General features: G+C 41.4%; 1 protein-coding gene across 1 annotated transcript; it reads left to right on the forward strand.

Annotated features, from left to right (window-relative positions):
- Positions 1-6,020: 6,020 nt before the first annotated feature.
- Positions 6,021-13,656, forward strand: LOC139412718 (zinc finger protein 135-like). The gene is made up of 3 exons (XM_071159381.1): positions 6,021-6,083; positions 8,646-8,894; positions 10,750-13,656. The coding sequence occupies exons 2-3, from the start codon at positions 8,792-8,794 to the stop codon at positions 11,727-11,729; spliced, it is 1,083 nt and encodes a 360-aa protein (XP_071015482.1). The 5' UTR covers positions 6,021-6,083; positions 8,646-8,791; the 3' UTR covers positions 11,730-13,656.
- Positions 13,657-16,078: the final 2,422 nt, after the last annotated feature.

The raw sequence follows: 16,078 nt of genomic DNA on the forward strand, positions 1-16,078 counted from the left end.
AATCCCCTTATTGTTTGGTATACCTTCAAATGTGTCACGATCGTCGTATGAAGCAGACCAAAGCGCAGCGTGGTATGTGTTCATGATGATTTTTTTAATTAAAGAAAGCACCGGACACTGAATACAAACTATACAAAACAATAAACGAATGTGACGCTATAATGAGAACTGTGCTGAACACAAGCAACTAACATAGACAATCACCCACAACCCACAATGACAAAAACAGGCTACCTAAATATGGCTCCCAATCAGAGACAATGACTAACACCTGCCTCTGATTGAGAACCATATCAGGCCAAACACAGAAACAGACAAACTAGACATCCAACATAGAATGCCCACTCAGATCACACCCTGACCAAACAAAACATTTTTTATTTATTTTTAATGTCACCTTTATTTAACCAGGTAGGCAAGTTGAGAACAAGTTCTCATTTACAATTGCGACCTGGCCAAGATAAAGCAAAGCAGTTCGACACATACAACGACACAGAGTTACACATGGAGTAAAACAAACATACAGTCAATAATACAGTATAAACAAGTCTATATACGATGTGAGCAAATGAGGTGAGATAAGGGAGGTAAAGGCAAAAAAAGGCCATGGTGGCAAAGTAAATACAATATAGCAAGTAAAACACTGGAATGGTAGATTTGCAATGGGAGAATGTGCAAAGTAGAAATAAAAATAATGGGGGTGCAAAGGAGCAAAATAAATAAATAAATTAAATACAGTAGGGAAAGAGGTAGTTGTTTACATAGAACATACAAAGCAAACTATGGTCAGAGTTTGACAAAATGTACCTTCAGGGGTCATTCAATTCAATATTCATCAATAATAAAAAAGCAATTTCTGGCTAAAGAGCCAAGACTAACAAGGGAAATCCATGAGCTAATAGTACAGGTAGATAGTAATACAAATGATACTACAGAGATACAAAATAAGTTGGAGGAAAAACAAAAAGAACTTGAGGAACTTATTCAAGAACAATCTAATGTAATCTATTGCAAAAATAAAGCAAACTGGATGGAATATAGAGAAAAATGCACAAAATTCTACCTGAATCTCCAATACAGGAACGCTAACAAAAATGATTTGCAGAAACTCGTTACTGAAGACGGTGTCATCTATGATTCTCTGAATGATATTTTAAAAGAGGAAGATAATTATTTTAGGCAGATGTTCTCTTTTCCATCTCATCCTTTCCCACTGAATGAAGATTATGGTACGGAATTCTTTTCAAATAATACACTGCTCAAAAAAAAATTAAGGGAACACTTAAACAACACAATGTAACTCCAAGTCAATCACACTTCTGTGAAATCAAACTGTCCACTTAGGAAGCAACACTGATTGACAATAAATTTCACATGCTGTTGTGCAAATGGATAGACAACAGGTGGAAATTACAGGCAATTAGCAAGACACCCCCAATAAAGTAGTGGTTCTGCAGGTGATAACCACAGACCACTTCTCAGTTCCTATGCTTCCTGGCTGATGTTTTGGTCACTTTTGAATGCTGGCGGTGCTTTCACTCTAGTGGTAGCATGAGACGGAGTCTACAACCCACACAAGTGGCTCAGGTAGTGCAGCTCATCCAGGATGGCACATCAATGCGAGCTGTGGCAAGGTTTGCTGTGTCTGTCAGCGTAGTGTCCAGAGCATGGAGGTGCTACCAGGAGACAGGCCAGTACATCAGGAGACGTGGAGGAGGCCGTAGGAGGGCAACAACCCAGCAGCAGGACCGCTACCTCCGCCTTTGTGCAAGAAGGAGCAGGAAGAGCATTGCCAGAGCCCTGCAAAATGACCTCCAGCAGGCCACAAATGTGCATGTGTTTGCTCAAACGGTCAGAAACAGACTCCATGAGGGTGGTATGAGGGCCCGACGTCCACAGGTGGGGGTTGTGCTTACAGCCCAACACCGTGCACAACGTTTGGCATTTGCCAGAGAACACCAAGATTGGCAAATTCGCCACTGGCGCCCTGTGCTCTTGACAGATGAATGCAGGTTCACACTGAGCACATGTGACAGAGTCTGGAGACGCTGTGGAGATCGTCTGCTGCCTGCAACATCCTCCAGCATGACCGGTTTGGCGGTGGGTCAGTCATGGTGTGGGGTGGCATTTCTTTGGGGGGCCGCACAGCCCTCCATGTGCTTGCCAGAGGTAGCCTGACTGCCATTAGGTACCGAGATGAGATCCTCAGACCCCTTGTGAGACCATATGCTGGTGCGGTTGGCCCTGGGTTCCTCCTAATGTAAGACAATGCTAGACCTCATGTGGCTGGAGTGTGTCAGCAGTTCCTGCAAGAGGAAGGCATTGATGCTGTGGACTGGCCCGCCCGTTCCCCAGACCTGAATCGAATTGAGCACATCTGGGACATCATGTCTTGCTTTAGTCCAGGTCTGGGAGGAGATCCCTCAGGAGACCATCCGCCACCTCATCAGGAGCATGCCCAGCCGTTGTAGGGAGGACATACAGGCACGTGGAGGCCACACACACACTACTGAGCCTCATTTTGACTTGTTTTAAGGACATTACATCAAAGTTGGATCAGCCTGCAGTGTGACTCCAAATCCAGACCTCCATGGGTTGATAAATTTGATTTCCATTGATAATTTTTGTGTGATTTTGTTGTCAGCACATTCAACTATGTAAAGAAAAAAGTATTTAATTCATTCAGATCTAGGATGTGTTATTTTAGTGTTCCCTTTATTTTTTTGAGCAGTGTATAAAAAAATGGAAAATTAACAATGATCGTTGTGAAGGCCAAATTACAGAGGAATAACTTTTTGAGGCTATTAAATCCTTTCAGTCTGGAAAAAACCCAGGGCTTGATGGCATACCGGTAGATGTATATCAAGTATTTTTTTGATATACTAAAAGCTCCATTGTTAGATTGTTTTAACTACTCCTATAGAAATGGTAGTCTGTCAGGTACTCAGCAGGAAGGTCTGATTTCTCTATTATTAAAACAAGACCCAGATGGCAAATATAAAGACCCAGTCTATCTAAGGTCCCTTACACTTCAATGCTGTGGCAAAAATACTAGCAAAATGCATAGCACTCAGATTTAAAAGGGTTTTACCAGGTATTGTTCATCCTGATCAGACAGTTTTTTTTTAACATGGACGATACATTGTAGATAATATACGACAACTACTAGAAATAATAGAACATCATGAAACACATAAAAATTCAGGAATGGAATTTATAGCGGATTTTGAAAAGACAGTTGATAAAGTAAGACTGGATTTTATTTTTAAATGTCTCGAATTTGGTAATTCTCTTATAAAATGGGTAAATAATTTGAAATAATGTAGAGCAACATCAGGTGTAAAATAGTAAATAATAGCTACTTCTCAGAGATTTTTGAATTGTCAGGAGGAGTTAAACAAGGGTGTCCGCTATCACCATATCTATTCGTTATGTCCATCGAAATGCTAGCTATTAAAATCAGATCCAATAACAACATGAGAGGATCAGAAAACCAAGGCTTAAAGGTTTTAAATGTATTATTATTTTATTTTATATTGCATTGTTGTTTGCTGTTTTCTTCTGTCTTTTCCTTTTGTTTATTTAGTTCATTCTCTTGGTTGTTGGTGCATTGGGCTGTTCTTGGAGGTAGGAAATGGAATTAATTGTGTTTTTTATTTATTTTTTTCTTCCTGGGGGGGACTGGGGGAGGGGTCTCGAATGGTTGAGGGACAGCTATTGGGGAACTGTGTGGGATTGCCAAGTGCTAAAGCGCGTAGCTTGTAAAAATCGTCTGTCCTCGGTTGCAACTACCGAGTTCCAAACTGCCTCTGGAAGCAATGCCAGAACTGTTCATCAGGGGCTTCATGAAATGAGTTTCCATAGCCAAGCAGCCGCACACAAGCTTAAGATCACCATGTGCAATGCCAAGTGTCGGCTGGAATGGTGTAAAGCCCGCCGCCATTGGCGTTCTCTGGAGTGAGCAATCAGGCTTCATCATCTGACAGTCTAATGGATGAATCTGGGTTTGGCGGATCGTTAACTGTCCGAATGCATAGTGCCAACTGTAAAGTTTGGTGGAGGAGGCATAATGGTCTGGAGCTGTTTTTCATGGTTCGGGCCCCTTAGTTCCAGTGAAGGGAAATCTTATTTCTACAACATACAATTACATTTTAGACGATACTGCGGCAACAGTTTGGGGAAGGCCCTTTCCTGTTTCAGCATGACAATGCCACCGTGCACAAAGCGAGGTCCAAACAGAAATGTTTTGTCGAGATTGGTGTGGAAGAACTTGACTGGCCTGCACAGAGCCCTGACCTCAATCCCATCGAACACCTTTGGGATGAATTGGAATGGCAACTGCGAGTCAGGCCTAATCGCCCAACATCAGTGCCCGACCTCACTAATGCTCTTGTGGCTGAATGGAAGGAGGTCCCAATAGCAATGTTCCTATATCTAGTGGAAAGCCTTCCCAGAAGAGTGGAGGCTGTTATAGCAGCAATGTTCCTACATCTAGTGGAAAGCTTTCCCAGAAGAGTGGAGGCTGTTTTAGCAGTAAAGGAAGGACCAACTACATATTAATGCCCATGATTTTGGAATGAGATATTGATGGGCAAGTGTCCACATACTTTAGGTAATGTACTGAATTTTACAACGGAGGCATTACAAGGAATCTTGTCGATGAATGTTCCATTCACACAGGCAGCCTATGTTGGGATGTGATTTGGATTATTACTGAAGGAGTGAGGCAGGGATTTTTGTATTTTTTAATTTGTTGCATTCCCCCCTTTCCCGCAATGGATATTTAGAAAATTGTATTTGTACCCCTTTTTTGTGGTATCCAATTAGTAGTTAGTCTTTTCCCATCGCTGCAACTCCTGAAAGGTCGAAAGCCTTGCATCCTCCAAGACACAACCCAACCAAGCCGCACTGCTTCTTGATACAATGCCCGCTTAACCCGGAGTCCAGCCGCACCAATGTGTCAGACGAAACACAGATGGAACAAGAACATCCCTGCCGGCCAAACCCTCCCCTGACCCTGACGACACTGGGCCAATTGTGCGCCGCCCCATGGGTCTCCCGGTCGTGGCCGGCTGTGACAGAGCCTGGACACAAACCAGGATCTCTATTGGCACAGGCTAAGACCACTGCGCCAGTCGGGAGGCCTGATATTTACATGTTTTATTCACTACCGGTACTGTAGTTGGCAGCAATACACCAATAGGGGAAGTCTGCCATAAAACATTGAAGGAGAAGAACCAGCACTAAAAGTGGTGTTAGGATATATAAGTTTTCCTGTACGAGCTTTTGTGCTGAAAACATTACGTTATTACAGGTGTCAAGGTTATGGGCATGTGGCAGCAGTGTGTAGGAGGGAGGTTCCTGGGTGTGATTAGTGTGCAGAAGGGCATGAGACAAAGGAATGTGAAAACATTGGGGAAAGTAGTGGAATGTGTTAATTGAAGGGGTTCCCACGGGGCTGGGGATCAGAAATGACCCCTGCGAGAGACGCAGGTTGAGGTTTCCAGGGTTAATGTAGTGCAGAAGTTTGTCATATGCTGAGGCAGTGAAGAAAGTAGAGGAAGATGGTCAAGGGGGAGGGATTATGAGAGGAGTGGTGTTGGTGATATATTTGTCAGTAAGATTGGATTTTTGGCATTTATAGCAATGGTTATCATCAACTGTACTGAAGGGATGGAATGTAGGTCGCAGAAAACTGAGGTTGTGGTGGCAGCTGCAGAGAGGTATTTGTGTGTGTGAGACTTGACATCAAAAGAGTTACAGGGTGTGTGAAGTGGTGGTGACCCATGCTTTCAGTGACCCATGCTTTCAGGATGTTGGCCTGAGGGAAGACTAAATAGATTGAAATAGTGGAATAGCGTGGTGTATTTAAATTTATTTAAATTTGTGAGTGTAGATAGTAGCGTATTTGTTTATTTTTCCAAGCGAAGTATTAATTAACGAGTTGTACTCCAGTCTGGTAGGTGGCGGTAATGCAACATGCATTGGATGCCAACCGCCGTTAAACCTCATAGAAGAAGGAACACTAGAACTGTGCTGTGAAGACGATAGCTTTTGTATCCGTTTCAAATGCATTACTACAGGTATGTAATAGCACCGTTTACACTTTATAATATCGAAAGAACATGTCATAACATGTTAGGTAGCCAATCCGTCAATGTATTGTCACGTTTGCTGAAGGTTTTATGACGTTGTTGTGTCAAACCGAGTGAGTGAAGGAAGTGTAAGTCACATCGTTAGAGACTGGGTTTGTCTGAGTGAATGAATATACATTACTTCGTCAAGATAAATTCAAAAATAATCCATCTATTTGAGATTTCTGAGTTCGTTTTACATGTTATTGTTTTGTTGTGTAATGTGTTTTTTTACGAGCTGATAAAATGGCGGCGGCAACTCTGAGTCAATGGACTTCAGTCAGGCAGTGAGGGAGCATCAGAGAGACATTTTCACGGTTGCTCTACTGTTTTGAAGCTGAATGTAATGATTATCAGTTTCTACATGTGTACTAATATTCAGAGACATTCAGTTGTTTCTATGTTATCTATATTTGTTACTATGGTGTGAATGGTAAATATAAAATTGTTTTTGCGAGCGAAATCACATTTTATTGGTCACACGCGCCAAATACAATGTGTAAACTTTGAAACGCTTCCTTCCAATAATACATAGTTAATAAATATAACAACTGGTAGACTCTACAGTGAAACGCTTCCTTCCAATAATACATAGTTAATAAATAAAGGGAAGTATTTTCTAAATAAAGAAAGTAATAGTAGCACAAGGAGTACCAGTACCGAGTCAATGTGCAGGGTGGTAATACAGGATCAATTTACAGGGTGGTAATACAGGATCTTTGTGCAGTGTGGTAATACAGGATCAATGTGCAGGGTGGTAATACAGGATCAATATACAGGGTGGTAATACAGGATCAATGTGCAGGGTGGTAATACAGGATCAATATACAGGGTGGTAATACAGGGTCAATGTGCAGGGTGGTAATACAGGATCAATATACAGGGTGGTAATACAGGATCAATATACAGGGTGGTAATACAGGATCAATGTGCAGGGTGGTAATACAGGATCAATATACAGGGTGGTAATACAGGATCAACGTGCAGGGTGGTAATACAGGATCAATGTACAGGGTGGTAATACAGGATCAATGTGCAGGGTGGTAAAACAGGATCAATGTGCAGGGTGGTAAAACAGGATCAATGTGCAGGGTGGTAATACAGGATCAATATACAGGGTGGTAATACAGGCTCTATGTGCAGGGTGGTAATACAGGATCAATGTACAGACAGAGATCTCTGTCCTCATCCCTATCTCTGTCTTCTCTCCCTATCTCTGTCCTCCATCCCTATCTCTGTCTTCTCTCCCTATCTCTGTCCTCCATCCCTATCAATGTCTTCTCTCCCTATCTCTGTCCTCCATCCCTATATCTGTCTTCTCTCCCTATTGTCGTGGTAATTTCCTGTATTACTAAACATTGAGAAAGCAAACCACACACAAGTCAGAGTTATATTATAAAGTCCATCTTTAATTATATTTCAGCTTCACCATGGCCCTATGACTCTCAGATCAATTCAGTGTCTATAAATGAACTCTCTGAGAGTGCTTACAAAACAATTCTTAGTATCAGTTATAGCCAAGACACAGCCCTCTCAACTCACATGACGAATAACAGATCTTAGGAACATTACAAAGGAAGACTTTTACTGGAGAGAGTAAATAGCCAGAAGACATTAGCTATAACTTATTGTTCAGTTTGGTCTCTTAGACGAGGTTCTACTTCTCATTCTTGGTACTTCATATTACCAAACCATTACCTCATCCAATGGCATATATCAGTTGTCAATTCTAGATACGCCCATCTCAAATACAACCTCTTCTGGACAAGCTCACAGAGAGTAGTGAGCCTCTAGGTCATATACTAGGTCAAGATAAGTTTTGACATAAGAGGGGACATACAATGGTTCCAGACACTGCCGTACTCCTCCTCCCAATATGGGAAAAGTAGGGAGTGACTGGTGTACAGACATTGTGGAGCCCTTCACATGGTTTAACAGATACCCTCACATATGAAGACAATCCTGACCTCTCCCCTCTCTGGGCCCCAAGTGACTTTTCCCTGGAGAAGAGAGAGGAAAATGCAACTGCCAACAGTATTATCCAAAAGAAGACGTTCTAATGAAAAATATCTCACATAAGCATTATTATGTAAATAAAACATCTTATTTATCAACTAATTGTGATTCTGCTACGACACCACCTCTGTCCTCCATCCCTCTCCGTTGGACGGTAGCTGGGGACGGCCAAAGGCCAAAATAACACTATATAATACAGTGAATATTATTCAGGAAAATAGTACATAGTGCTGCCTAAAACATACTGTAACCTTGAACTAAATGGTTTTTGAGTCATTTATTTTAATGTAGGAAATCTACTATAGATTAAGTGCACTTATGTTGTGCAATTTTAAAGTGTGCACTTTGTCTAATGTGAATTAATGTTTTGTTGTCAATGATTAGTTACCTGATAAATGGAAATGAGAGAAATTAACAAGAAAACATTATAATATATTTTGTTATAATAAAGAAGTTAGAATAACTTTTTGTGTCCGTTTTTCATTATATCTACAGGACGACTTGAATTAAGTCTGAGGCCGGTAACATCAACAGTGAGAACAAACCCAACCTGCCTCTCTCCTTCCACACTAAGTCCAAACCTACAGTCACTGGGTCCTGATTGTGACAGTGGGGCCCAGTTTGCACTGCAGGATCCAGAGATGACATCAGTGAAGCTGGAAGACTGCAGTCAAACACTGGAGCTGAATGTCAACATTAAAGATGAAGAAGAGGAGGAGAAGATTGGAGAATCTGTTTCTCATGGTAAGAGCAGGTTCTATCTAACTAAGTTTGTTGTTCATTCCAACTTCCCACTGTGTATGAAAAGTTGCAGTAGAACTCTTTCAATGAGAAGGTAGATGTTATTTCATGCTAGTAGGATGTTATTTCATGTGTTTTATTCACTGGGCTGTCTGGAGTGTTCAGAGACTAAAGAAGTGAAGTAGTAAAGTTCTATGATTATGGCTGTGTAGTGACTAACTCTTGTGATAGTGAGTGGAGGATGATATGGCTGTGTAGTTACTAACTCTTGTGATAGTGAGTGGAGGGTGATATGGCTGTGTAGTGACTAACTCTTGTGATAGTGAGTGGAGGGTGATATGGCTGTGTAGTTACTAACTCTTGTGATAGTGAGTGGAGGGTGATATGGCTGTGTAGTGACTAACTCTTGTGATAGTGAGTGGAGGGTGATATGGCTGTGTAGTGACTAACTCTTGTGATAGTGAGTGGAGGGTGATATGGCTGTGTAGTGACTAACTCTTGTGATAGTGAGTGGAGGGTGATATGGCTGTGTAGTGACTAACTCTTGTGATAGTGAGTGGAGGATGATATGGCTGTGTAGTGACTAACTCTTGTGATAGTGAGTGGAGGATGATATGGCTGTGTAGTTACTAACTCTTGTGATAGTGAGTGGAGGATTATATGGCTGTGTAGTGACTAACTCTTGTGATAGTGAGTGGAGGATGATATGGCTGTGTAGTGACTAACTCTTGTGATAGTGAGTGGAGGATGATATGGCTGTGTAGTGACTAACTCTTGTGATAGTGAGTGGAGGATGATATGGCTGTGTAGTTACTAACTCTTGTGATAGTGAGTGGAGGATGATATGGCTGTGTAGTGACTAACTCTTGTGATAGTGAGTGGAGGATGATATGGCTGTGTAGTGACTAACTCTTGTGATAGTGAGTGGAGGATGATATGGCTGTGTAGTTACTAACTCTTGTGATAGTGAGTGGAGGATGATATGGCTGTGTAGTTACTAACTCGTGTGATAGTGAGTGGAGGATGATATGGCTGTGTAGTTACTAACTCTTGTGATAGTGAGTGGAGGATGATATGGCTGTGTAGTTACTAACTCTTGTGATAGTGAGTGGAGGATGATATGGCTGTTAGTTACTAACTCTTGTGATAGTGAGTGGAGGATGATATGGCTGTGTAGTGACTAACTCTTGTGATAGTGAGTGGAGGATGATATGGCTGTGTAGTTACTAACTCTTGTGATAGTGAGTGGAGGATGATATGGCTGTGTAGTGACTAACTCTTGTGATAGTGAGTGGAGGATGATATGGCTGTGTAGTGACTAACTCTTGTGATAGTGAGTGGAGGATGATATGGCTGTGTAGTTACTAACTCTTGTGAAAGTGAGTGGAGGATGATATGGCTGTGTAGTGACTAACTCTTGTGATAGTGAGTGGAGGATGATATGGCTGTGTAGTTACTAACTCTTGTGATAGTGAGTGGAGAATGATATGGCTCATAGTTTTTGACTTTCACCCCTTTTTAGCTTTCATCTCTTACCCACTTTTAGAATAGTTTTATTCCCCTGTATTGTACAGCCTACTGATATGAATACATATGTCACCCGGTACAGCCAGGAGAGGATTGGCCACCCCTCAGAGCCTGGTTCCTCTTTAGGCTTGTTCCGAGGTTCCTACCATTCTAGCAAGTTTTTCGTGGCCACTGTGCTTCTCGATCTGCATAGGTTGCTCTTTGGTGTTTTAAGCTGGGTTTCTGTAGAACACTTGGACAAACTGCTGATGTAAGAAGGGCTTCCTAATATACATTTGATTGACATGTATATCACACCAACTGACTGGTTCTTCTGATGTTGTTCACACAGGAGACCACGTTGAGACATTCCCTGCATCCAGACAACAACAGCAGGAAGATCACAGAGCTAAGAGGTCTCACCACTGCCCACATTGTGTGGAGATTTTCCCATTTCTATCAAAGCTAAAAGCACACCTAAAAATACACACAGGAGAGAAGCCTTACTCCTGCTCTGACTGTGGGGTGAGTTTCTCTCGACTGGATACCTTAAAAACACACCAACGTATCCATACGGGAGAGAAGCCTTACTACTGCTCTGACTGTGGGGAGAGATTCTCTCAAATGAGCAGCTTAAAAGCACACAAACAAGTACATACTGGAGAGAAGCCTTACTCCTGCTCTGATTGTGGGAAGTGTTTCTCCCGATCGGATACCTTGAAATCACATGAACGTATACATACAGGAGAGAAGCCTTACTCCTGCTCTGACTGTGGAAAAAGTTTCTCCCGATTGGATAACTTAAAATCACATGAACGTATACATACAGGAGAGAAGCCATATTCCTGCTCTGACTGTGTAAAATGCTTCAAAACATCAACTGAGCTAAAAGTACATCAGAGAACACACACAGGAGAGAGGCGTTACTACTGCTCTGACTGTGCAAAATGTTTTAAAACATCAACTGAGCTAAAACTTCATCAGAGAACACATACAGGAGAGAAGCCTTACTTCTGCTCTGACTGTGGAAAGAGTTTCTCCCGATTGGATACCTTAAAAACACATGAACGTATACACACAGGAGAGAAGCCTTACTCCTGCTCAGACTGTGTAAAATGCTTCAAAACATCAACTGAGCTAAAAGTTCATCAGAAAACACACACAGGAGAGAAGCCTTATTACTGCTCAGTCTGTGGAAAATGTTTTAAAACATCAAATGAGCTAAAAGTTCACCAGAGAACACACACTGGAGAGAAGCCTTACGTCTGTTCTGGCTGTGGCAAAAGTTTCTCTCACCAGAGCAACTTAAAAACACACCAACGTATACATTAAGGAAAAAAGCCTCATCAGTTCTCTGACCAGCTAAGAATAAAGTCACTCCATCACTTCATTCTCATCTCATAAAATAAGTTGTAACGTTGAATTGGATCAAATGAAGAAAGCGTAGAACACTGTAATCCTATTGGTTCTCACTGTGAGAGAACTGTGCAGAGGAAAGGGAGCGTTATAGAATGTTATCCTCTCTTTACTTTACCAATCAGTGTGCACCTTGTCAGTTTTAGTGTGTTTTGTTTTGTTAGCTTCTACTGTAAAGATTTGCACTTGGTGTTGAGTACCCTCTGTTATTCTTCTCATTTTGAAAACAAACACTAGTCTGCCAATTGACTAGGGGGTACTGCTTCCCTCTCAGCCTGGTCTGACTCTGTCTGTAGGGAGAGTTTCAACTGGGCAGCTTAAAAACACACCACCGTTTACACGTAGGAGAGAAGCCTTACTCCTGCTCTGAGGAAGGATGGGCGTGTAACTCAAACGTCTAGCCAAAGGTTGCGTTTTTGAATCTCATCACGGAGGTTTTAGCTAATTAGCAACTTTGCAACTACTTACTACTTTTTAGCTATTACTTAGCATGTTAGCTTACCTTTCCCCTAAACCGATTTAACTCTACCTTAACCCCTCACCCCTAACCTAGCTAACGTTATCCAAATTGGATTTTGTAACATATCATACATATTACAAGTTCGTAACATATTGTATGAATAGCAAATCGTAAAATAACATATTAATTGTAATTCTTAACATACGATACGTCCTGCAAGTCGTATTATACTGAACAACAATCTAAACACAACCATTTCAAAGATTTACAGTTTGTATAAGGAAATCAGTCAATTGAAATAAATAAATGAAGCCCTAATCTATGGATTTTATATGACTGGGCAGAGGCTCAGCCATGGGTGGGACTTGGGAGGGCATAGCCCCACTTGGGAGCCAGGCCCAGCCAATCAGAATGAGTTTTTCCCCACAAAAGGTCTTTATTACAGACAGAAATACTACTCAGCCCCCCTCAGACAATCCTGCAGGCGAAGAGGTCCTGGGCTGCCGTGGTTACATGTGATCTGCAGTTGTGAGGCCGGTTGGATGTACTGCTAAATTCTCTAAAAGGACGTTAGAGGTGGCTTATGGTAGAGATATAAATATTGAGTTCTCCGGCAACAGCTCTGGTGGACATTCCTGCAGTCATCATGAGAAATGCACATTCCCTGAACTTGAGACATCTGTGACATTGTGTTGTGTGGCATTTTATTGTCCCCAACACAAGGTACACCTGTGTAATGATCATGCTGTTTAATCAGCTTCTTGATAATCTATACCTGACAGGTGTGGCATATCTTGACAAAGGCTGAAATGCTCACTAACAGGGACATAAACAATTTTGTGGAACGTAACATACTAAATGGAGTGGCACGGATGTTTTTGTAACATAAAATACATTTTGCTCTGAGACCAGGTTGTCCCTCGGAAGGAGTTAGTAGACGCTTTCAAATTATTTATTTTTTTACCTTTATTTAACTAGGCAAGTCAGTTAAGAACAAATTCTTATTTACAATGATGGCCTAGGAACAGTGGGTTAACTGCCTTGTTCAGAGGCAGAACAACAGATTTTTACCTTTTCAGCTCAGGGATTCGATCTAGCAACCTTTTTGTTACTGACCCAACGCTCTAACCACTAGGCAACCTGCCGCCCCTAACATGTATCAGATAGAGATGGTGTGATGATCACTTTTCACCACTAGTTTGTGGGGGATTATTTTACAACTTTTTTTAATGATACACAGTTTATGAAATGAATACATGTGTTTATTAATTGTCTTTAAAACTAGATTAGTTATTTTAGTTACTGATCATGAATGTGTTTGGAAAACTGCATTGAAGCAAACTTTATTGATCTGCCAATGAAAAATAAAGTTACATGAATATGTACTGGTCAACCTCTTCTTCTCTTTAGTATTCAGTTCTTCATATTAGATCTGACAGTATGAATGGTTCTTATGGTTGTATTCAGTTCTTCATATTAGATCTGACAGTATGAATGGTTCTTATGGGCTGAGTGCCTGGAGTGTTTTTGTATGACTACAGTCAGGAGTTCTCTCTGACCCTGTGATGTCACCAGCACATTAAGTACATTCATCTTAAGATAGCCAGGTGAGACAACCACATATCACAGTAAACACAGTTATCCTCAATTAGTCAGTGTAAGTAGGACAAGTGTCACATTATTAATATTACTTGTATTTTTTGGGGGGGGATACTCTTTAAAGATGTAGGATTTCAGACCTTTTCGGGCAGATGGGCAGGGACTCTGATGTTGTTATTAAAGCCGCATACAGACATGGTCTCTTTTTTTGTTTTCTTGAGTAAGCCAGCTCCAAAATGCGGGTGTTTCAGCCAGCTCAGTGCTTTCTGTGGAGGTGGGGCAATCCCGCAGAAAATACGGACATTTGCGCCGTGATTGGCTCAGTGTCCTGTCATTCATGGGAACAAGACGTCACTGCCAAGTCTAAGGGTAGATCTTGAAAATTCAAGCCCCTTGGGTGCTGCCATAGAGTTACATTATAAGTGCCCATCCAAGAAAGCTCAAGGTCATTGTCCACAGATAAAATGACATAAAATCATGTGATATCTACAGTCGCTTTGATTGGACTGATCATGTCAACATAATACTTTCAAAATCTGAGCTAGCAGTCATCATCATGAATCAAGTTGACAATCTACTGGTAAATCATGTTTATTCCTTGTCATATGAAGAGAAATAATGAGAAATTATAGATTAAACGTATCAGTGCTTATCGGCCTTTGGACATAAACATTACACAACAAATTGGAAATTGCAAATTCAACAATGAGTGGTTTGGAAGGAATCAGTGGCTAACTGCAAGCATTGCAAAGCAATAATTAGCCTGCTATTCAGTGGAGTGGCTGTGTGGTCCCAAGTCTAAGATTAAGGGGCTCTTTTCCTAGTTTAAAACATTCAACATTGGCCATGCTGTCAATAAAGCTTGATGTGTGCCGCGCTCAAATCAACTTAATTTAGTACTTCAAAATCTGACTGGAGTGAGTTCAATTCAACTGGGAACTCAGGGAAAAACAAGCTACGACTGAGAAAATACGTTTTGAACTTTCATCCAACTCGGAATTGTAAATTGGGAACTTGGACCTCTTTCTACAGCTACAACCTGAAGATCACTGACGTCATCATGATTCCATTTTTTCCCCTTCGAGATCCCAGTTGTCTCTAAAGCACCATAAATCCAGAGAATGACAGACTTTGATGAAGTTTGATGACAAAATAAACCCACGAAGTACTGCCGCGCCACCTTCCTGTTCAAGTGAGCACAGCACAACAAGGTGAGTCCAAAAATGTCTTGTATGCTGGTGCATAAATGATGTAATATACCAGGGAGATGTGTATACTGTAGCTAAGAAAGTAATACCAAGTGTATGTTGTGTAGTAAGATGTTAGTAGCCCATGTGCCTCACCCTAATAATTTGGTCTTGTTTCACCTCTTAATTTTGCCTACTGTTCTGGCTTGGTGGTTCACATGTAGCCTATTACCTGTTTTTGAGAAATATAATCATTGTCTGCATGTATGCCCCTTTATTTATCCAACGGTTCTGACTTGGCGTACAGGGAGAACACTGTAAGAACAGCCCATGTTCTGAATTATGTTGCTGTACATTTCCAAAGTGCTGAACAAATAGTTACATTGACTACGTCCGTCCTGGCTCGCTCATTAATGTCTTAATCTAAATTACGGATCGGCCCTTATGCCATAGTTTGTACATCTCAATTGTCAGTAGAAACCACATTTGTTTAAGTAAGTCAGCCATGTTATTTTAAAAGGCAGTAAATGAGGCCTAATGAACTGTTTCGTTGCCAGACAAGGCTCCGCTGATAGCCAGGTGTAGCAGTGGTAAGATGTTGGGACCTAACAGTTTGTGGGCACCGTTATAGTGCAATTAATGTATTGTTTAGTGGCTTTGCTGGCATGCATCCCACTTTAATTATTTATTTATTTAACTAGGTAAGTCAGTTAAGAACAAATTCTTATTTACAATTAAGGCCTTCCCCAGCCAAACCTGGACGATGCTGGGCCAATTGTGCGCTTCCCTATGGGACTCACAATCATGGCTGGATGTGATTCAGTCTGGCTTCGAACCAGGGACTGTAGTGATGCCTTTTGCACTGAGATGAGGTGCCTAAGACCGCTACGCCACTCGGGAGCCCTTAAAAGGTTTACGCCCAACGTGGTGTAGGAGTTGGATGGCACAAGCTGGGAGCCCATTCAACAGAGATTTGATGCACTTGAGCTGAATTTTGAGTGTCAGAGCAAAGGGTCTGA

The sequence above is a fragment of the Oncorhynchus clarkii genome, chromosome 7 (assembly GCF_045791955.1).
Source record: "Oncorhynchus clarkii lewisi isolate Uvic-CL-2024 chromosome 7, UVic_Ocla_1.0, whole genome shotgun sequence".
NCBI lineage: Eukaryota > Metazoa > Chordata > Actinopteri > Salmoniformes > Salmonidae > Oncorhynchus > Oncorhynchus clarkii.

What these genes read in the sequence shown, in the direction of transcription:
- LOC139412718 (XM_071159381.1), top strand. Translation starts at nt 8,792, where the DNA reads ATGACATCAGTGAAGCTGGAAGACTGCAGTCAAACACTGGAGCTGAAT. An exon ending in TGGAGAATCTGTTTCTCATG is followed by an intron (nt 8,895 to 10,749) that starts GTAAGAGCAGGT and finishes TTGTTCACACAG; the next exon opens with GAGACCACGTTGAGACATTC.